Source organism: Pyrgilauda ruficollis, unplaced genomic scaffold (assembly GCF_017590135.1).
Source record: "Pyrgilauda ruficollis isolate IOZ18807 unplaced genomic scaffold, ASM1759013v1 scaffold47, whole genome shotgun sequence".
NCBI lineage: Eukaryota > Metazoa > Chordata > Aves > Passeriformes > Passeridae > Pyrgilauda > Pyrgilauda ruficollis.
The window spans coordinates 2369543-2392742 of NW_024526266.1; the positions used below are offsets into that span (position 1 = coordinate 2369543).

Here is a 23200-nt window from a genome sequence, read left to right on the forward strand (position 1 = left end):
CCATGGCTGGTCAGGACAGCTGAGCTGTGGGAGCAGATCCAGCCCTGCCTTTCCTGAGCTGTGGGAGCAGATCTAGCCCTGCCTCCACAGCAGGAGGGTGACATGATCCCTGGCTCCTAAAGAAGCTGTTCTTCCCCCATGGAGAGCTTCTGGCTGAGACTGGGACTTAAGGAGCTCCAGCCAGGGAGCACAGTGCACGTGGGTGCACCACTGGGCCAGGCAGGGAGCTGAAGATCTGCCTGGGCATAAAAAGAAGCTGCAGTTGGGGAGAAGTTGATCTTTTGCATTTCTCAAAAACATAAGACAATGTTGCTCTTTCAGGAGTAATTATGCTAATTCCTGCGCTTATAAACTTGTCTTTGTCCGTGAAAATTGCTTGGAATTTATAGCAAGCCATGTTTTCCCCAGCCAGGCAGAGAGTTTCTTGTCTCTTTCCTTGGCTCTCTTTTTGGATTCCCTTGAAGAGGAGAGAGAGAGCCTCCAAAGAGGTTGGACATTTCTCCCAGTCAGTACAGCTGGCCCTGGCGGGGCAGCTACGCTGCAATGGACCATCCAAACCTGGCAGGCACTGCTGGGATCATGTCACACCTCCCTGCCACATCAAGTCCTGCCAGGCTGTGCAGTCCCATGCTCCACTGTAGTCTGTCCCAGCCTGGCTGAGGAAGCTGCTCCCAAGTTCAGCTCCTCAGCACTCCAGGGAAACCAGCCTGTGTCACCTGAGCACGCTGCGAGCAGAGCGTTGTCACTGTGAGTTCTCTGTGCAAGAGGTGGCAGGGTGAGAAAGCCTTGCTGACAGTGTGGCAAAAGGGAAGAGGTAGATGTGAATGGGCTTGGGAAACAAGAACTTTTTCAGAGAGAAGCTCACTTGGAGAGGAAGAGAAGTTTCTAAAGTGGATTGGTTGTGGAGGGATTCAGGTAGGTGCTGTAGGTCCAAAGTCAAGGCAGGATGGAGTATCCCTGCAGGAGAACTTCTGGGAATCCTTTGAGGCTGCCTGATCCATGGGTATCTTTCTCCTCCAGCTGAACTGGATGTCAGAGCTGGTTTGTGTGCAGTTTGTCTGGTGGATGCTCACACCCAGGGTCTCTGTCCCAGGTGCAGTCACCAGTGGACTCGGCCACGCTGTCCCCGGTGGAGAGGACGGCAGCGTGGGTGTTCAACAACGGCCAGTACGAGGACACCAAGAAGGACATGACTCAGAACCTGGACGAAGTCAAGCATGCTGAAAAGGTAGATTTGATTCTGAGTGCTCTGCACCCCACAGCAAGTTCAGAGGGACTTTCAGGCCCTGCTGTCACAGCGTCACACATTCTCAAGCAGGTTATATTGGTTATAGTGATCACTAACTCTGTAAGTAAAGTAAATCAGGATTGTTAACCCCACTGAGCATAGCTCAGGACAGGCACTGGGACTGTCAGGGCTGCAGCTCAGCTTTCATCAGTAGCAGCAGACAGATTTTGTCTTGGGCTTCTACTAAGGCAAATGCCTGTCACCCAGGTACTGCAAGGTTTCTGAGCTGCACAGAAATCTGCATGTTCTGTTTTTGAAAGTGTATGTTTTTTTTCAGGAGTAGATCCCATTTTTCCAAATACACTCACAGCTATTTGTTGCTGTGGGGATGAAGTTGTGTAAGAGGTCTGGTATTTTGAGAAGGCAGGGAGTGAGGAGAACATTTAATGAACAAAGAAGCAGAAACATAGAATTGTTAGGAAAGAGGAATGAACCCAAAACAAAGCAATATATTGAGACGCATGGCACTATTGCAGAAGTGATTGCCCAGAGAGGCAGGAAGAACAAAAGCTCAGCCAAGTAAGGCTCTGGTTTGCAGTGACTGGTTTGCTCTGACCTGCCCTGATTGATTAGGTCCTGAAGAGTGAGTTATTTGGGTCCTACACAGGTCTGGGTTTGTAAGTTTGGGCAGCCCAGGCCATTTCTGCAGTTGAGAACTGTTAGCAGCATCTGCCTGAGAACTGCTGGAGTCTGAAGCAAGGCAGGATGTGGCCAGTCAGGGCTGAGGAGCCATGTCAGAGCCCTCTGACTGCTGGAATTGTGCTGCAGAGTGATACCCCACAGCATGGGAGCAGCTGGATGCTCCTTCTCTATGGTCACCCCTATGTTGGCTTCTCACTTCCTTTACTTCAACCAGCTTATTTTTCCCTAAAAAAAAACCCCCAACACTCCCCTAAAGAGCAGCAGAGCATTATCAGGATCTGATCTCTTCTTTTTTCTCCTTTGCCCCTGATTCCCTGCTGCCTCCCTGGCACGCCCAGTACGAGCAGGAGATCGCCAAGCTGAAGGAGCGCCTGCGCGTGTCCAGCCGCCGGCTGGAGGAGTACGAGCGGCGGCTCCTGGTGCAGGAGCAGCAGATGCAGAAGCTGCTCACAGACTACAAATCCCGACTGGAAGACAGTGAGGACAGGCTGCGCAGGCAGCAGGAGGAGAAGGACAGCCAGATGAAAAGTATCATCAGCAGGTGAGGCTTTGGAATGCTCGGGACTGGGTTCTCCAAAGGAGACAAGTGGCAGCTCCATCCTTAGACCTGAAGAAATGGGGATACAGGTGTGGAAACTTGCATGAGATTGTCAGGAAGGTAAAAGAAAATACTCAAGAATTTTTACCTTAGGTCTCTACCTAGGAGTCTAGGTTTTTATTTTTGTTGTTTGGAATCTGTACATGAAATTAAGTTTTGCAGAGCAGTGCCATTTTTGGCAATGTCCGTTCTGAAAATAACAACGTTGGGCAACTGGGAGTGCCAGATGGAGATATAAATTTTGCTGAGAGCAGCAGAATTCTTTTCTTGGAGAGCCAGGAAAAGCATAGAAGTCAAACCAACAGGCCAGAGTACCTGAAACACTTGGGAATAATATTAAACTGTGCTAATTTGTCCCTCTCATTGTTCATCAGACTCATGGCTGTTGAAGAGGAGCTGAGAAAGGATCACGCTGAGATGCAAGCAGTCATTGATGCAAAGCAGAAAATCATTGATGCACAGGTAGGTAAAGAGCTCGGGATCTCCCAGAACCTGTGTGCAGAATCTTCTTCTCGGCCCCTCTCTCCTGCCCCAGCACTGTTCTCTACCTTCCAAGCCATACCAGCCCTCAGTGTGACATGTGTCACTTATTGCCTCTGGGAGACAACTTCGGGCTTTATTTAATACTGTCTGACCTGGGCTTTGAGGCAGTCTGGCACCAAATCCCAGGGCTGATCACATCTCCAAAACCTTTGCTGCTTTGTGAGATCCCAAGGGAGTAAAGGAATAGCAGTGCATTGTGTAGATGTTGTTCCACATGTGGGCCTGGGACCTCTGGGAAAGCTGTGCCTCACCCCAGCATAGTTTAGCTGCCATGTGCATGCATCTCAGCTGTGCCAGCAACAGCATGGCTTTGGACAGTGGAGTCCAGGAAAGAGAATGCTGCAATGGAGCACTGTCCTGGGAATGTCACGTGTGGCATTTCACCCCACTGGCTGTCCTTGGCAGTCCTGGGGAAATGCCCATTTCCCACACATCTGCAGCTCCCATCTCGGTCACCTGGGCAGCTGTGGGGAGGGGAGCCCAGTGGGAAGTGCATGTGGGTGTATCCTGTGGGGTCATTCCAGCTTTTCCTCTGTATCTGTGCCGATCCTACAACAGAACCTGGGACTGGTTTGTATCTGCCTGCCGTGTTACATTTGTGGTATTTGCATTTGGAGGGTCTCTTTCCTGCTTCTGGGCTTTTCAGTAGTTCCATGTGGAAACTTTCTTTAATAATTTTTTCAGGAATAACCTAAGTTATTTCCTACACAGAGAGTGGTGGTGGGAGTCTCAGCTGAACATAGTTAAACATGGCACTGGGGTGTTAGAAATACTTGAACTTATGTGGAACTGTAGGGAAGATATAAAGCAGCAAAGAGCAGTGTTTTTTGGAGATAGCATCTCGTTGTTACGGGCATGGAATGGCAGCTCATCCAGGCAGCAGCCTGGATTCTGAAATGGGTGGATGTGTTTTTCATCTGCCCCAAGGTGGAAGGGCACTGGGCAAACATGCAAAGTGATTTTTGGAGGGGAGAGATTGTGACTGAGTAAGAAACTTGCCTGTTACCTGTGCGTGCCAGGAGGCTCTCAGCCTTGGTGTTGGTTATGGGCTAGCAAGGAGGAGCATGGACCATTGTGGTCCCAGTTGTCACCAGCTGGCAGAGGGGACCACTGCTGACCTGTGAGACCTTCAAACCCTCAGGGCTGGAAGGGTGTAGTCCTTGGTCACACTTCATCAAGTGATGCAGCATTTATCACCTGTGGTGGAAACCAGTGAAAAAACAGGAGCAAAACAGCAGTATTAATGATTTCTCTTTTTCTTGGTCAAGCAAGGTCACTGGCAAACCTCAACTGCTTCACTGTCAGGCAGTGCATGGGGGAAGTGCTCTGTCACTGTCCTTCCTCGAGTACCTGAGCAGAGGAGGAAACTGGTGAAAGATTCAGACAGACTCACCAGGGGAGCCCAGGTGTCTGCTGGGTTCTGTAGCAATCCCTTGAAGTCGTGCTTGGAAGATTTTATTTAGTCTGATTCCTTCAGTGGCTAGAAAGGGAAAGGTGTTTTTTTGTGTGAGATTCATCGAGAGGGGTGGGAACCCAGCTCGTCGTGCCCAGCTGAAGAGTTAAAGGCTGCCAGGAGCAGCAGTGACCTGGGATCCTGTGCTTAGGGACACCAGCCTGGGATGGTCTGAGGGTGCAGTGCAGCTCCCAGCACTGCCCCCAGGCACAGACACGAGCTGTTCTCCTGGCTCTGGAGCCTGAGCAGGGATAGGTCTGGCCAGACTCTCCTCGGAGCGGCGCAGCTGCAAAGAGAACTGGCCCGGTTGCTATTGCAAGTGACATCTCCGCTGTGTTAAATTACAGGTCATAAATGGGGATGAGATAATTCCAACAGGCAAGTAAACCCAATCAGTTCTCTAGCTGAGCAGTACCCAGTCCTGGCCCAGCACACTGACCTCCTACCCATTCCAGCTCCTCCTGCTCCCTGTGCCCTGAGCGTGTTAGAGACGTGCCTGGTAGATCCAATTTTCCTTTCAGTGAGAAGATGCCTCTTCTCACCCAGCTTGTGCTTTTAAGATTGATTTTCCAAGTGTGGATTTCCAGCTGTTTTGCAGACTGGTTCAGTGAGTGCTCAGCAGTGTCTGGAAACACCCAGCCCTTCGTTCTCAACTCTTTGGAAAGATTTTTTAGAAATTTTTCAGGAAAAGTTTCAGAAGGAAAATTTTCATTTTAAATTGTATGTTCCAGGTGAAATACAGTCACACTAGGAGCTTTGCCTGGCTGAGGAGCACATTCCTTCTGAGGCAGTTGTGTTCTGCAGGGCTCATTTCAGCATTGGAGGAGAGACCTGTAACTCCTCGGCTCCATGTTCTCCCTGCTCCCATCAGCTGGACTGGGATGAAGGCTAAAGCAGGCCTTGTGCCTCATGCCTCCTCCTCCTCTGTTGGCTTTACACAGAGCTCAGAATCTTCAGGGCTGTAACAGAAGCAGGACTTAAATTCTGCTTTGTTTTTGCACCCGAGCACTCAGGCCTGTGGGGGAGCCTGCTGAGAAAAGCAGACATGGCTGATGAGTGCTGTGGCACGCACTGATGTGCTGGGATCCGAATCCCAAGGGGCTGTGGTGGCACGTGAGTCTCCTGAGCAGTGTGTCTGAACTGATCCTTAATGTTTATGCCTTCCATGCACTGTTTTTCCCTCCATTTTGTTTCTCAATGGGCTGGACTGGAAAGAGTTCCCACGTGCAACTTGTTTTGGTTGAGCAAATTAGACATTTTCCCTTCTCAAAGAACAAAAGCCAATCAGCTGGTGGCATGGAGAGCACAGTTACCTTCCTGCTATCTCTAGCACTGCTTTCTGCAGCTGCATTATTATTACTTTTTTGGGGAAAGATGGAAATTGTCATCTCTGATTATGCCAACAACTCCTTGGCTTGCCCCTCCGGTGCTGTGTCCCACTGCAGATATCCCACTGTTAGCAGGCTGGGTCTGGGTTATGTCTACTGAGCAGCACACATGCCTGAGCTGTCTGCTCCGAGTGGAGTCTGGCACGTTCTGTGCAAGGACAATCAACCAGGCACGTGCATTCGTGGAGCCTGGGAGCCCCCCGAGCTGGAATGGGTCTAGGAGCAGCGTGTTCCATGTTTGTTCTTTGTGTTCTGTCGATGGCATCTCCCCTCCACCCACAGTGCCCTCTCCCCTCACCTCCAGTAACCCTCAGCGTTAGCTTTGGCTGCTGCTTCTCTGTGTTGCTGTTGCACCGTCACCGCAGGCTGCCATTATCTGCTTTTTTTTATTATTGTTTATTTATTTATTTCAAGCATCCCATGAGTTTACTCTGAGCACACTCCATCCAAAGCACAGAGACAATGGTCGGCAGATACCACTTGCACTTTTCTCTGCCAGATGAAACCCCCCCACCACTTTATTTTCTGCTGCCTGTTTCTGTTTTTCTAACGTACTTCTAAAATGTAATATGGAAATTGGCTACCATTGTTATTAACACCGACCCCCTCCCACTCCCCTGTGGCAAAACCCTGCCTGGCTGGGTGGAGCCTCCATGCCTGGATCAATTCCCCGCTGTAACTCGGATTCGTCGCACAAAAAGCCCCGGAGGGCCGGAGCGGCCGCAGAGGAGCCCGTGCACCCCGAAAACAGAAAGAGGCAGACAGCCCATCTCAGGGAACGCTGGCCCAGCTGCCTCTGCCCAGAGCCCAGGCCGCTCCCAGCGCGGGCGCCGGGCGCGCGGCAGCTCTGACGCTCTGGGGTGTCTTTGCAGGAGAAGCGGATCGTGTTCCTGGACTCGGCCAACACGCGCCTGATGAGTGCCCTGACGCAGGTAAAGGAGCGCTACACCATGCACGTCCGGAATGGCAACCCTCCCAAGCTTTCCATCACGGAGAATGGTGAATTTAAGAACAGCAGTTTCTAATTCTGCAGGTGCTGCCGGCCACCTCCGTGGAAGAGCGAGACGGAGCAGAGCCAAGACCCCTCACCGTCACTGATTGTTGCACATAGTTCTTCTGTAAAAGGAAAATTGTATTGTTTGAAGATTGTATTGTTTGAAGATTGTTCTAAAATTGTTTTAGAGTTGTATTTTAAAATTGTATTTTAAATTGTTTTAAGATAGTATTGTACATTCAATAAAGTTGAAAAAGCAGCTCCGAAGGGTGGGCTTTAATTCTCCACTCAGGGCCAGGAGAACCAGGTTCCCCAGAATAAGTCCTTGTGGATCACTGTGTAAATAGAGGGAGCTCTTGGGTTGTGTACAGAAAATGCCAATGTAATATACCAAAAGGAAGTGAATACTGTAGATTTTTTAATTATTGCTATTTTTTTTATTATTATTATTATTATTATGTTGTTGTTGTTGTTGTTGTTGTTGTTTTTCTCTTGTTGAAAGCACTGCAGTCCTGGGAGGAGGAAGAGGGGGGTGTGTGTGCGTGTGTGTTGTGGGTGAGAGACGTGAGCAGCGGGTGACCCGAGGCAGCAACTGGCTGATCAAAGGACATGAATGGAGTGAAATGAATTCCATAGGAAAACTCACCAGCTGGGTTTATTCCCCTCTTCCCCAGCTGGTCTTTAGCTGAATGCAAACTTGATAGCAAACGTTTTAGCAAGAGAACTGGCTCTTGCTGTGTCCTGTACCTACTTCTGAGAGGACTCTGTCATAAAACAGTCTTTCTGAAGAAGGTACGAAGTGGGAGCAGCAAGCTGGATTCCTAGAATTTGCACAGTCAGGCTTCCTGTAAGACAGAGGGAATTTGCAGGATTTTGTGGTAGGATTCTTTTTTTGTACCCCAGTTCTGATGCAGTTTTATATTTTCTTCTGTTTGGAGGATTTACAGACCTGTAAATACTTTTTAGACGATTTCTAGCCGATGCCCACTGTACGCCCCCTGCAGAGGCACCCTGAATTCCCTCTCTGCTCTCCCTGAGGAACAGACAGGTTAATCCTCTTGGGAAAGGGCTAACCAAAGGATGCCCATGCCCAGCACAGGAAATTCCATATGCAAAAGTCCCTTTTTCTAGAGGATTTCTGTATTTTAATGCTTGCTTATTTTCGCTATTTCAGCCACTTGCTTAGCCAGCGTAGTTCCAATGAAAGGTGCTTTCTTCACTTTTGTTGAAAGATCTTCCATTTCTGCTGAAATTTTCCTTTTTCTGGATAATTTAAAGGGATACTGCAGTTTTTTCAGGAGTTTTGACTAAGTTTTTGTCTCCAGTTCCTTTCAGTTGTGTTTCATAGAAGCATGATTCCAGACTGTGTGTGAATGGGATATCGCTCCAAAGTGACCTTCTCCTGGGAGACAGTGACACTCACAACCTGTAGCAGACGAACAGTAAATGGCTTGGTATTGTCAATTCTCATGATTTCATAAAATGCCACAATATTTAATCTGAGAGAGGGTTGGGTGGTTTTTTTTTTTTAATATCATATTCTGCAGTCAAGTGTGAATTTTTACATCCAGATTTTGCTGTGCATTTCTAGCCCTTAAACCCTCACAGTAAATGAAAGTATTGCAGCATTGATTGAAATTGTTAATTACAGAAACATACTGATAACAGCGAGTGTGATTAACTATTCACAGATGTTGTGGAAATTGGAAAAGTTTACTTCAATTTGAGACAAAACCTTGAGAGGCGTCTCAGTGTGGAATTGTCTCATGAAAAATGCAGGAGTGTCTAAGCCAGTTCCCTGCACATGAATTATTGGCAATACCAAGACCCAAACCTGGTGTCTGTTGCCACGTTTGCCTGGTTTTTGAAATGAATTCATCCCAGCCCTGTGGCTGATGCAGGAGGTGGCAGAGCAGTGTGTGTGCTCTGGTGGCACGATGCTCAAGCTACCATCACCACCCCCGTGTGTTCTGTGCATCAGTGCAGAGACCCCTGTGCTGTGGCATGTGTGTGCATCAATCCTAGCCAGGCCTTCTGGAGCACAGCAGCGAGCTGGGATTTGGGATTAACGCTCGGCTCCTTGGGAGCAGAGCTGCTCTGGCTGCTCGGCCAGGACTCGGTGCTGCTGGCACTGACACACCTGGGGTTGTGCTCTGCATTGGCTCAGCAGTGGTTACTTTCCCAAACCGTCTTCCAGCTCTAGATCCTTGCTGACCTCTGATATTTTATTCCTCAAACCGTGCCTTTGAGTTTCTCCTTTCTCCCTTCAGGCATCGCAGCCGTAGCAACTTCTCCAGTTTGTGTTGAGCTGTCACGTGAGGGCCTCTTTTACACAACCCCTTTCTGTGGGCTCTTTCTGTGGGATCTGCATGTCCCTGTAGCCATGTACTGTAATTGCACAGCTGTAGCATGGGGGAACGTGTTCCCATTCCTTTTGGGATGGACACGTGAACTGCTCCCTTGTGGCACCATGCAGGTGATGTGGGTGTGCTGTGAGTGAGGTGTGAGCGAGCGCCCCTGGGGCTGCACTGACAGAACACGGCAGAAGCAGATGTGTTGTTCTAGGAGAGTTATTCCAGCATTATTTTGGGAAACACCCTTCCCCAGAGCTCCCCAGTGCTCTGGTAATGTCAGAGGTCGCTGGCTGACCTGTGTGGTTTGATGTTGAGGTGTCCACTTTGGTTTCTGCAATAGGGGCAGCATTTCAGCCTGGATTTTTAGAGGGGAAATAATCCCTGCCCCAATATTGGTGAGGTCTTTGGTAGTGCATCATTCCAATACTGTACCTCCTCCTGTGTGTTTCTCAAGCTTGTAGAATGCTTGTAGGAAAAAGCAGTGGCTCTCTCAGAGCATGACCCCTCTCTGTGGTCTCACAGCTCGTTGCTGGGCTGGTTGTTTCTCTGCTTTTCTACCTTCTCCCCTTAGGTGCCAGGCGTGCTCCTCTAGCTCTGCCACCGAGGGCAGAGCTGCCTGTGGACCCCGGGGTGAAGGTTGCAGAGTCAGTGCTGTGAGACTGGAATTGATCTGCTGCAGCACAAAACACTGCTCCTGAGTCCTGCAGGCAGCTGTCTCTCCTAGTTTGTTACCGAGCGGCCTTCCAGAAAACTTTCAGCTGCCTCAAGCTGACAATTGTGAAAATGCCAGTTTCTATTTTGTCCAGACTGATAAAATCCATGCTCTGTTCAGGAGCAGGAGCCCTGCCTGGGCCTGATCACATTTGGGTTTAGACTCGGGGCTCTGAGGGAGTAAATGGTGCAATGTGTGACGGGGAGCTGGCTTTGTGTTCACACTCTGAGCAAAGGCTGATGGCTGTGTCTAATGCTGTGCTAGAGCTGCTGCTCTCACTGGGGAACAGATGAAGTAGTGCAGGAAAAATTGGATAGCACGGAGGAGGAACACTTGTGTTCCTCAGACAGAACAGGAAAGTCACCCCATCTTGGTGTCTCAGTCCGTGCTGGCCACGTTGGTACTGTTCTAGGAGGGTTCTCTCCAAACCTCAAAGCCACCTGGGCTTCTTGAGTGCTCAGGAGAAGCTTGAGACATGCAGGGAGATGGAGCAACCTCTTGTGTGTGGCCTCTTGGCAGGTTGTGTGTGGTGTCTGCAGCATGTGAGGTGAGCAGGGTGACAAGGGACAGGCTCTGAGAGGACAGAGGGTGCATGGCCTAGGCAGCATCCTGTAAATCCCTGTTCTTTGCAACTCTGGGAATTCAGGCCTCTTTTTTTTTTTAAGGGAAATAGATTTCACATCTAGGAATTACCAACTGTTACTTCCCTGGTGTATCCAAAATGGGCAGCTTTTTAAAAAAGCACAGATCCATACAGCTACACATTTTGCCACATTCCTCTCCAGTGGCATAACTCAGGCAGGGAATCTACAGGAGCATGGAAAGGGATGTGTGTATTTTCTAGTTAGAGAATATGAGGTGTATCCACTAATAAATTATTTATCCATCTAATAAATCTTCAAAGAAATGGGGTTTATTTTGCATTCATGTAATTGCTTTGGTTTGGCTGTGAGTTTTTCTCCCATTATATATTAATTTCATATTCTGATGCTTGCATAAACCCACCAGCTTTTAACTTGGAAGTCCCTGAGTTTTACAGCCATGTCCATGGAATGTGTCAGCAATACTTACTTGTGTGTATGAATTCTGCTTGTATTCTGCAAAAATGTCTGTGTTGTTCCTGGAGAACAATTCCTGTCCCAGCTGAACCATGGCGTGCATTTCCATCAGCGGTGGGCATGGTCTGCCAGAGGAAAAAGGGTTAAATTTAGGGTGATGTTTTTAAGTGTTTCCTTCTCCACAGTAAGTTAACTCCCAGGAGAGTGAGCATGTCCTTACAGATCATGCCTGCCAGGAATCCTACCTGCAAAAATAGATTTTCTGTCTCAAGGGCCTTAATAAGAGTGTTACTACACAGAACTGTTCTACAGTGATAGCTCTAAATAATTTATTTTTTATTTCAACAAAGTACACCTTTAAAAAGGAATAAACTTGTTTTTCAAGCCGTATTTTTATGCTTGTAGCACTGGACTGTTTGGTCTCTGAGATCCATTTCTGCATTTCATTGCCTGGGTTTATTCTAAAGAAGATTTATTTTTGTTCTGTGAATAATTTTTGAAGGTTCTTGTAATATGTACAGATATAGATACATTTGAGGACTTTTATTGATATTCCTACAAAGAATACAAATAAACTTTAACTTTAAACAGTTTGGACTCTGTAAATTTATGCTAATTTAAAGCCCCCCTCATTTATGTGTTCGGGTTGTGTTCGTGCAAATGCAGAGGGTGGAGGAGAAGGAATTCCCACTGGGACAAAGTGTTTGGGACAGAGCAGCTCTTGCCTGGAGCAGCCTAAGCAAACCAGGGGCTGAGGGGAACAGGATCAATTCCTGCCTCCTGAGGCTGGGAAATATCTGGCATTGTGGAGTGAGAGAGCGACAAGCTGTGGAGACAGGGAGAACTGCTCTCTGCTTCCTTTAGCCGTGGGGTTTTTCACTGAGTGGTGAAAAGAGAGTTCCCGTGTATTAATTGCCATGGTTATTCCCCTCACACCAGAACAGTGAATGTGATCAGCCCGGTTTTCCTGTTCAGTCCATTCCTAAATTACACATTCTCACACAGCAGCCCAAAGCTGCAGAGTTGGAGGCATGGATGTGCAGAGGGATATTATTTACAGGTTCACATCAGATGCTGGATTCTAAGATATTTACATTTATTCTTCATATATGTATGAAATCTTCTGTATAGTGAACGGGAAAACCTTCCACAGTGAATTTACTGAGTGTAAAATCCATACTCAAGGGGGTGTTTTGGCAAAGTCTCTCTGTTTGCATTTCACAGAATCATTCTTTCTCCATAGTTTGAAGGCTGCAGGATGCCCATGGCAGTGCTCAGGGCTGGCCCTGCCCGTGTGCTCTGCTCCAGCCCCTGCGTGGCACTGGGATAATGCAGCAACAACTGGGGCAACTCTGGGCTTTTCTGTCCCAAAGCCGGGTGTTCTGTCCTGCAGAGGGCTTTGGATTCCACTTTACTCCACTGTGTAAAACTGTATGTGAATGTGCATATTCTTCTCCCATTTCCAGCCACTCTGGACAGAGCACACAGGGCTCTGGAGCCTGTCCTGCCTCTCCAGCAGTTTCCTTGGGAAATTGCTTGGGAGAAGCTCCCCTCCATGAGTCCTCCTGCCTGAAAGATGCAAGTGTACAACCTTGACTGATTTCCAAGGATGTGTGCTGCTGCTTTACATTGAACAACAGCTGCTGCTTAGATCCATTAGCAGATGGAATAGCAATTTGCTTACACTGAGATATGAGTGTCAGGAGAAGAGAGTCCTTGGTCTTGCTGGGACCCATCTCACATTGCTGCCCTTCACCTTTCTCCTGGTCCCACAGATTAAATATCCTCATGCCTCCAGAAGATGTATTAAATTCCTGCTTTTTGCTGTAGGGGTAGATCAGATATCCTGGTTGTAGGCATGAAACATGGCTACCTGTCTGTTCTTCCTGCAAGCAGCATGAATTCCTTGTCCTTACTCAGCTCCATCCTGCTGATGCCATTGGAAATGTGAGTTCTGTGGACCTGAGCCCACTTTTCAAGACACTCAGCCTAGCTCAGTAGCAAAGCAGTCTGGGCTGAAATGGAAGGAATTACTACTAATATTGCAGATTCCATGGTGGCTGCCAGGAGCCAGGCATTTGGGATGGATGTTCCCAGCACTCTCCCAGTTTTCCCAGCTTTCACACCATAATGTGACCCAAAGGGCTATTGTGTCACAAGTGGAGGGGGATCACAAGGGAGAAATGCCCTGACCCCAGTGAAGAATGACACAGTGATGACAGAATCTAACTCAGAGTGAAAAGTGACCTGCACAGAGATGAGTGACATCTCTCACCACCTTTTCTCTGCTGTCCAGGCTTCTGCTGGCAGCAGGATGCAGATGGTGGGAGCAGTTCCTGCTCTGCATGGCAAGGTGCAAGTTCTGCCTGCAGTGAGGGGGGAGGAGTTAGAGCTGAGCTGCAGGATGCAGTTACTGCAGGATGCAGTTACTCAGCCTTTCCCTCCCTTCACAAGGGTCTGACATGGACCATCCATGCTGGACCTTACCTGAAACTCCACTATGGATTGTTGCTGTTGGAGGGGCTTTGTGAGGATTTGCCCTTCCTCTCTCAGAGGACAGAGCTTGCCCTGCCCTGTCAGGCACCAGGGCTGTGGCTTCCTGAGCATTCCAGAGCTCTGCAGAACATCCTCCTGCAGAGACAGCAGTGTCTCTAAAAGGAGGAGCTGCCCTTACCAGGGACACAAACTAGGAATGTCCAGTAAAAAACAGCTCTCTGAAGGCTTTGAAAAGACGCTGGGTGGATTACAGTTCTTACCAGTGAGAGAATTTCCTTTGGCCTCCCAGTAAGCTGCAGTGCCTGGGAGCACACATCCCTTTCGGCATGGCCTGCTGAGGTTCCACACTCCCAGACCCAAGCTGCCACCACCACCAACTCGGGCTTGTTAGGACAACACGTCCCTTTTCCTTGGACCTCAGGTGTGGTTCATAGCCGGTGTCTCACAGCTCAAAGCTTTGTTCCTGCGTGACAGCTCCATGTGCACTGCTTCCCTCAGCACTTCCAAAGGGCTTTCTCCAGGACTCAGCACTTCCCTGGTGGGAAGGATTGGTGGAGGACTGACTTCCCTTCTTCCTCAGTACCAGAAGTACTGCAAAAATTTGGTTTATATTGTTGGATGGTTATTAGGATCAGGAAGGCCGGAAGAATTTGGGTCTGATAGAGATTGTCATAATTGGGATTAAGTAGAGCCTTTCAGATTTTTCTCATTCTTTGGGAAGCTGAGTGGCAGCTCCCTGTCACGCCAGGATGTGTGCTCTACTGGGGAGCATTTAGAAAGTCATTGCTGTAGCAACCAGTAAGGCTAAAAAAGCAGATAAAATACTTGCCATCTCCTCTGGAGTTGACTGAAGGGCAGGAAGACTGTTGCTCCCTCAGTTACATATTCTTTGTCATGGGTTTTTGTTGGGGTTTTTTGCTGGAATTTTTTGGTTTTGGTTTTTTTTGTGTTGTTGGGCTTTTGTTTTGTTTTCTGTTGGGTTTTTTTGCTTTTGTTTTTGGGGATTTTTTTGAAAACTCTCCCTGTGGGGAGATTCCAGATTGTGGCTTTGGGAAAACAAGGGTCTTGAAATGGAAAGTCCATCTGCCCCAACTGCTGACTTGACAAGTGTGCTGCTGGAAGTGCAGCCTAAGGGGGAAGAGGGAAAGGCTGAAGGAAGCCGTGTCCTCCATCCTGCTTGCAGCTCACCACAGCGATGCTCTGCTCCCTCATGGCTCCCAGGTGTTGTGAGAGCCCTGCCCGTGTGCTGCTGTCTGGGGGTTTTCCTCAGCGTGTTTGCTGTGGTGATGTGCTCTGGAGAGCTGGTATCTTGTCCCCAGTTGCTGCTCCCACTTGCCTGCAGGATTTCTCCTGCCCTGGCCAGGGACAGAGGCTCAGGGTTATCAGGGGCACCTGGGCAGTTCACAGCAAGCACCAGTGGTTATCCCAGAGATCAGAAATCCTGGGGAAAAGAACGGTTTACTGTCAATAGTGCTGACGGTGGCTTTTCAAGTGCCTTTCAAAACTACTAAAATGACCTCATTAGCTGGTAGCTGCTGGGCCCCTGACTGCCAGCTGCAGCCACTCCACTCCCAGAGGAGCTGGGTGGGTCCCAGGCTGGAGCTGGTGTCCTGTCAGCCAGCTCTGGTGGGAGCACAGCTGCTGCCCTGCCTCAGCCCAGGGCAGGAATGGCCGCAATGCTGCGGGGCAGGAATGAGCTGCTTTGGCAGATTTGTCCTCGGGGAGCAGCTTGGATAGTCCTTGGGTCAAAAATACACAGGCATCTGATTTCAGGATGATTTTAGGATCCAAGTATTTGGCTGGTTCTGGATGTGAAGATTTGGGCAGGTGTTTCCCTGGTGATTTGGCTCTGTGCAGCTTTCCTGCAGTTTGCCCAGGTGCAGGACTGTGCTGGTACTGATTTATTCTCTCACTGGGGCAGGCCTGGGCTCATGCTCATGCTCCCCAACAACAGATGCCCTTCTAGACTGGGGAAATAAATACTAACCTGACCTGGTCCTAAACATTAAAAGTAATTTTTGCCCCAGATATGCTCACTGTACTCTTTGACACAAGGTAAAAGGGGGGTTATTGTCCCACAGTCTTTGGAGCATCACCACTGGTACTTTGGCTGCTGACCCACCCCCAGACACAAAGCAGGATGCAATTAAATAATTTGAAAATTTTAAAGTGCCAGTGAAATTTTTACACCTTTCAGTACAACATCTGCAGTTGACTTTGATCAGGGATTTGAAGGTGCATCATCATAAAGAGACCATCCTGGTGGGCTCATCAGAGTGGTGACACTTTTATCAGCTGATGGAAAACCTGGAGGAGCCCAGTGACCTGGAATCTGCTTAACTTGGATCTGGCCCAACCCAGTTGGTGGCAGGCTGGCTGCTTTCCCCATGGGAAAGGAGAAAAGCTGTGAATCAAAAGTTTTGGCATCGTTATTTCAACCTACCTGTATTTCTTCCATGTGGGGATTGGCATTTTCATTGCCAGGGCTCCACAGGGAACCTGCAAGTTTTTAATTTCATTTTAGTCTCTCTAATAGCTGTGTGAGTGGTGGGTGAGTACATACCACACTCATGCCCAGTTTTTTCCTCATTTCTCACGTTCCTGCTGCACTTTTTGGCTTCTAAGGGTCACAGCTATCAGAGGGGCCTCTACTGGAGTGAGTCTGGAATGAATTTGATAAATGATTCCTACGCAGGCATGACATTAACACACTCATTGCTACAAGTGTTTCCTTAACCACTGCTCCCTTATCAGCATGAAAAACAAGTATGTGGAGTATCTTGGGCAAATATACTTGTGCAGATGCTGGGAGAGCTACAAGCCTTATCAGCAAACAGGTTCAGTAACATTTGCAATTTAATCCACTTGGAATGGCTGTCAGTAGAATGCTCATCTTTCCTGAAAGCCTTAGGCCATCCCTGCTAACTCCAGACATTTCTGAGACCACATCAAAATCTGTTGCTGTGACAATGTCCATGGAGATTCCCACTCATGCTGCCCTCTAATTCGTGTCCCACTGAAGTACTAGGAACATAAAAAGCAGGACAAAGCAGGTGCTGCCCAGCTAAACAAATCTCTTCTTCCTACCCAGAGGGATGGGCTGCAATATTTCTCTTAGAGAAGTGATATTTATTAGGAAAAGTAAGCTAATGATTAATGGCTGTGCAATAATGCACTGATGTACATAAAAAGCCTGACATGAGAAGTGGACACAGAGCAATAATCACAGGCTTGGCTCGTATCCATGGGGATGAGCTGGAAACCCATGTCTGAGCTCACAGAGAGCAGGACAGCCCATCTCAGCAGCAGGGCCTCGTGTAGGGGAAGGTGGCTGCTAGGCACCATGGTGAGGGATCTCTCTTGGGCTGTCAGGCAGCTGCCACAGAATGCCGTGGTTCGTGCTGAACCTGGGCTCTCAAGGAATCAGATCTTAATTCTGGAAGAGGTGACAATGCCTGAGTCTGTAGCCTCCATGTTTGTATTTCTGAAGGCTCTGCACCATGGAACCTACTCTCCCATGGCAAATTCTCACCCCAACAAAAAAGGTCAAGCATTGAGACTGTGAATAAAGAACCTCAAGTTTCTGTGACTGAGGGGAGGTAACAGGGAATATCTCCTGTTTGGGAGTTGGGGGCGTTCCCCATGAGGGATATGCAGCAGATCTTGCTACTTCAGCTTTGGACAGATCCTGGATAAGACATGGAAAGCTGTCTTTAAGTAGAGATCAGAAGATTACTACCAGATTGGAAGGTAAGAATCTGTCCAGAAAGGAGGGCAGTAAATTGTCATAAAATGCAGTTCCAAGACTGATTTGTAGGCACATAGTTTGTGGTAATTGGGAGCGGGGCTGTGGCCCAGCTGGGCACAGCTGTGAGCAGCAGGTGAGCAGCACTGACAGCAATGAGCCATGGAGTGCCCAGGGGCACTGAGCAACCACCAAAGGGAGCAGAGGGCACACAGGGGCACTGCATGAACGTGAGGGGTATAAAACGTTGGGCTGCAGCACAAGAAGGGAGCTGCTGGCAGCTGTCTGATACAGTATGGTGTTACTCTATATGGGCATATGCTTAAAACCTTCTGAAGATGTATGGTGGTGGCCATCTCAGCTGTGATACTGATTAGCATTTATTGATTTTGACCTCAGGATAAACAGCTGGATATGCTAACAAGACTGTGGAGGACACAAATTTGGGAGTTATCCTCAAACGTGTGAGGACCAGAGCATCTTGGAAAACTAACTGAATGGGCTGGAATAAAAAGAACAGGGTTTGGGTGTGGGAAAAGGAAGGAAAGTGCTGAAAGCACAGACAGACAAGTTATACAACTACATACAGTAATAATACTGTGACTGGATTTGGATGTAGTAATTAGTGATTCACTGTGCAGAAATGCATGAGGGAATCCCACCTGGCCTATCAGCCAGGCAGACAGCAGGCACAGAAAGGCTGTTCCACACGTAGCCATGCAAACCAGACCAGAGCCATGGCAGCACCAGCCAGTTTGCATCTCCTTTGCTGGAATGGAAGTTTGTTACACATAGCAGGGATTTTAATCTCTCCCGTGTCAACAGAAATCCTGAGGAGAATGAACTGCTGTTACATGGACTGGATGCTTTGCTCACTGCAAACAGGGCTAAAAAAGAGACTCAGCTTTTGTATCTTCTCAGGAAACATTTTGGAGGGTGCTAATTGCACATTTCAGTGTGTTATTCCAAGAGGGCAGGATCCTCTGAGGAGTGGCCTTTGTGGCTCCATCCAACATGTGTGCTAGGCAAGCAGGACAGAGCCAGCCCTGAATGAAGGAAGTTTATCTGCATGTGAGGATTTTAATACCATGGTCCCAGCAGAGGCTTTGTGGGGCTTACCTTGGCTTCACACTGAGCTACAACACCACGACAAATGACTTCCACCATGGAATTCGGTGTATTCTCTCCCTCTTCAGACACCCAATTTGCCAGGAACAGAAAACCAACAGAGAAGCAAAACTCAAGATTGTCTGGACTGTATGCTGTGAATTGTGGAGGCAAGAAGTTAGGTAAGACATGTTCCTTCCCTGTGTTTCCTGCTGGTGCCTCTCTCCGGGTTCTGGAGCCAGACAAGCCCCCTGTGGAGCTGGAGGCAGACAGGAATAGTGCTGTAAAATCCCCCAGCTCAGCTCTGACTGGTTTAAAGCACAAATTTATCACAGCCATCAGAGCACGCAGATTTGTGAGATGATGTAAGCAAATCCCAAGTGATACTGTGCTATCCCTGCTATCCTGGGACACGCAGCTGTGGCTGTTGGGAGCAAAACCCTTTATGTTTGGTTCAGTGGGCTGTTGGAGAAGCTGTTTTGGTAATGTTCTCTCTGAGACACTAAACACTAAAGCCCATTGCTTCTGCTTTACGGTGGCAGAAACCCAGCCCAGGGTGCAATGCAAGTGGTGTGAGCCAGCGCCCTTCGTCCCTGGCACACCCCCTAAAACTCATCCCAGGGAGAAAAAATTGGAAGACCAAGAGGAACTTGGAAATTGCTGCCTTTCAAAACTGGCTGTGTGTAATTTCTCTTGTGCCTGCTAATGCTGGGATCTTCCACATCAATTGCTTCTGCAAATCACACCCCAAACAGGCCTGGCCCCCTTCCATGCCCTTATTTGCATTCCCTGAAATGAGCTCCAACAATTACATCTTTTATATTTGCATACAACTTCTGAATGCTTTTGAGCTGATTGTAAAGGTCAGACCGAGTGGAGAAGTACAGGGAATTTGAATAGATCAGTCTGCCTCAGATGCTTGAAGAAGAAATCACTCTGGGCTAGATACTGTCCTGATACACATCTAAGTGTGCTGGCACAGAATAGTGCAGTGGTCCAGAAATTTAAAAATCTGATTTTCAGTCCTGTCTTGTCCCTCCCCTCACTGTAATTTCAGAAGGTATAGCACACAGTCTCAGTCACTGCATTTTGCAGACACCAGGTAATGCAGGCAGGAGATAAGAATCATGGAGCCATACCAGATTTTGGATGCTTATGCCTTTTCCTTAACTCATGGATCTGCAAAATAGAGATGGAAAACTTGCAAAGACTGAAATACCTGCTCCTTTTATCTCTGATCTCAAGGTAGTATGTACATGTAGAACTGTTCAGAGTGAATCTAGCTCAATTCTTTTTTCTGCTATTAAAATGGTTTCAGCATTACAAGACTTTAGCAGGGACAGCATTGGTTTCATGCTCCCCAGCTCAGCTTTATGCTTCAGAGTGTCTGTTTTCAAAGATTACTGTTCATGCAATGTCAACCAAGTCACCATCACCTCTGCTGGCATGCGGAAAGTGTCAGTGGCAGCACTTCCATCCCCTGAAGCCATGCTCTTGCTGCTGCCCTGTATCCCATTATCTCTGTGCAGACATTCCTTGTGTTTACCTGCCACGTTCCTGCCCTGCAGGCCACTTCTACAGCAATTCTCCCCAACAGTGCAGCCTTCAGGTGCAACCTCAGTGCCTGCGGTAATTATGTTTGAAGGTTAATGTTTCATAAAAATATCAAAGCATTTCTGCCCCTCAGCCCATGATTTTGGTAGAAGCCATAGATTTTTTTCTCATTTGTTGTGGTCTAACAGTTAAATGCTTGGCAGCTCGATACTTGTTTCTATCCAGGGTTTAATCTACCTGATAGAACTTTATTAAAATATGAACTGTGGGTGTGGTGATCTTTTGGAAGGTGAGGTGCTCTGAAATGGCTTTTTCTCCCTGAAAATTCCCCTGAGTGCTAGAGCAGTATTTGGAGCTCCAAATACATCAGGCTGTATTTGGCCAAAGATTTAAAGGCCAGAAATGAGGTGCTTTGGCAAACCCCAAAATACTTATCTTCTGGCTTTGCTGTATGACATAGCAAAGGGAAGACTGAAATAATAGCTGTTCTAGCTGTAAAGTGAACCCTTTTTCTTAGAAATTTGATTGTCACATCTCTTGCAGATTTTGTTTTACCTACACATCTTTGGGGGGGCTGGGGGGGGGGGAACCCCTACCTTCCATAAAAACAAAACACGTGCACTATAAAAATACTTTCAGTTGATAAGAATTTCCTAAACTACCAACAGCACTACCCAAAAGGCGGGGAGATGGGCACAGATGGAGCCCATTATTTCAAATCAGAGGGTTCACAAACTCCCTTGGCATTGCATTTGTGCTAACAAGGGGTCAGATTTTGAGGGGTTTGGTGATAAAATGCCTGCTGAATTCATATGGAACAGAAGCATCCACCTTTTCTTTACCTTCCTTCCTCTTCCCAAACTGGCAGTGGTAGGTGTGTGCTAGAGCCTCCAAGCATTGGCTACTTCCCTTCCTCCTGCAAGTGAAACCATTGCAGTGCTGTACTCAATGCATTGTACAGTTGTTGCTGCATATAAAACTAGTTTGATCTGGGATGAGCTGAAAAATTAAATAGCTGCTATAAAATGCCGTGAAATTCTGGTTTTACAAGTTAGATTTTGCGTAGGAGGAAAGATGGCTGCATTTTTTTTCATGTTGTTTGTGTATCATTTCCAAGCCTTAATTGATGAATGTGATATAGTTTGATCGCTAAACATATCAAACCAGTTTTGTGGTGAAAATATTATTAAAATGAAAATAAATATGGGCCTCTCTACGTAGGTTAGAGAGAACACACAAGGGAATGCTTGAAGTGAATAGGTTTGGAAGCTTTTCAGACTGGAAAAAACTCACAGCTTTGCTTACATGCAGCACACATTGGTTAAAATATATCTTAACTTTTGCATATGTTTTTGAGTATTTAGCTAAAAATGAGGCACTGCATCTAATTAGAATCTCAAAACTCACAGACAAATGCTACAGGCTCAACACTTTGAAATGTAAATAGACCACAGTAAAGATCCTGATATGTGAGTATCAGTACGATATGGGGGTAATAAAGAGGTAAAAATACAACACACCTTCTGAAAAGTTGAGAAAGAGCACCTGGGGCAGGTAGGAAGGACCAGAGCAGTGATGAGAACTATAATAAAGGGCTCTAACATTTTACACAGGAATTGAGTCTGTCTAATCAAGAACCTGCTCCTCAGAGTCACAAAGAGGCATTTCGGTGCCACCCCAAAGCATCCTGCATGACAGGGATACTGAGGGGGTTTTGTGGTGGGTGAAGAGACAGTATTTGCCTGAACCTCACTCGTCACAAATTTGTGCCTTAGAGCCTGAAAGTTGCTGATGTGTATTTGAGCATTAATTAGGTCAGACATTAACTATTTAATTATTGGCCGACCAACAGAGCTGGAGCTTGCTTTGAATTTCTCAAGGTTCCTGTCATTAAAATTGCAACTTCATTTAGAGAGCCATTCCCTTCTTGAAAACTTGGGCAAGAAAAACATTCCTTAAAAGTATCCCCAATTATAAAAGTTGTTTGCAAGAGTTATACCAGCAAGCAGTGTCTCATCAGAGAACTATGAGAAGTGGTTAAAAGGCAGGAACTGGAGTTAGAAAAGAGAAGTTTTACATCCTAATCACTACCAAAATCACTGCAGGGAGCGAGGGGGTCATTTGTGAATTCTGAACATTTCACTCACCAGCCGGCTGTTCCGATGGTGAGTGAAATGTTCAAAATTCACAAATCCCAAAAAGGATGGTGATGGCTGGTGCATATAATCCCAGAGTAACGACTAACCCCAGCTTATGAAGGCACAGACCGCAGTGTTCCACTGTGGCCTGGAACACCTCAAGCTGTAAGACGGCAGTGCCCGTACAGAGGCGTCCAGTGTTTCATCGTAAAAATCCCTTGTGGTGTCCCTTCCCGGTCCCGGAGCAGGGACAGAGGAATGGTTTGGGAAGCTGCTCACGACCACACGGTGGAGCTGAAGCCCTTTTAGTTCGTGCCGTTCCTTTCCTAACTTGGCGTTGGCGGAGAAAAGCTGCGGTTCGGGCTGGTCGCAGCCCCCTTTGCAGCGCTCATTATCGCGGTGACCTCATTCCGCTCCAGGGGAGGTCCGGGAATGCGTTTCGGGGCTGAGGGTGCTCCAACAGGGTGCGCTTGTTTGGATCTCCACACAAACAGGACTTGTGATGAATTTGTAGCACAGTCAGTCATGTGAAATCATCGTTGTCTCTGAGTGCCTGTAATAAAGGCTCTGACCTGAATAAGTGAAGGGAAAACACAGCTGAGAGGAACTTATCGGGGTGAAGAATGTGTATGTTAAACAATAAGTTTTCTTTGTTTCTCAATTCAGCTTTTCTGCTCGAAATGATTTGGAGTGACAGCATCGGGTCCATAAAGGACAAGATGGGAGCTTGGATCTGGGCAGGCATAGGGAAAATAGGACTTGTTTTGAAAACAAATTCCAAGCAGATGGGCCGAGCAGCGGGAGGGCGAACGCGGTTGTTAGATCACTTGGTGCTCGTTCTTTGTTCTTTGTCCCGTCCTGCTTACTCGGGCTCCAGCTCCCTGTTTTCCACCTGCAACCAGACTCCTCTTATCTCACCGATCCCTCCTCTCCCTGCCCTTTTCCCACAGCTGGCTCGGAGCAGAGCCTCATCTCCTGACGGCTGGCCACGTGTTGGGGACTATTTAAGAGCCTTCTGCCCTGTCCTGGAGGGTGCCCGGTGCCCAGCAGAGGTGGCACTGTGGCTGGTTCTTGCATCTCCTTGAGGAGCAGCTTCCCGAAGTGTGTATCCTGGTGCTTAGGAGCTCCAT

The 23200-nt window shown here is 47.7% G+C and overlaps 1 protein-coding gene across 9 annotated transcripts in view; it reads left to right on the forward strand.

Annotated features, from left to right (window-relative positions):
* The window catches only part of RASAL2 (RAS protein activator like 2), a 163911-nt gene extending 152289 nt beyond the window's left edge, over positions 1-11622 (forward strand). For 5 of the 9 annotated variants that reach the window (XM_041478873.1, XM_041478881.1, XM_041478877.1 and 2 more), the window contains 5 exons: positions 1094-1228; positions 2269-2471; positions 2903-2990; positions 4872-4902; positions 6785-11622. In XM_041478873.1, the coding sequence (XP_041334807.1) occupies positions 1094-1228; positions 2269-2471; positions 2903-2990; positions 4872-4902; positions 6785-6915 (588 nt within the window). In that variant the 3' untranslated portion in view covers positions 6916-11622. The remainder of the gene's footprint in view (positions 1-1093; positions 1229-2268; positions 2472-2902; positions 2991-4871; positions 4903-6784) is intronic. The other 4 variants (XM_041478876.1, XM_041478879.1, XM_041478874.1 and 1 more) reach the window with 3 other exon arrangements.
* The last annotated feature ends 11578 nt before the right edge of the window (positions 11623-23200 follow it).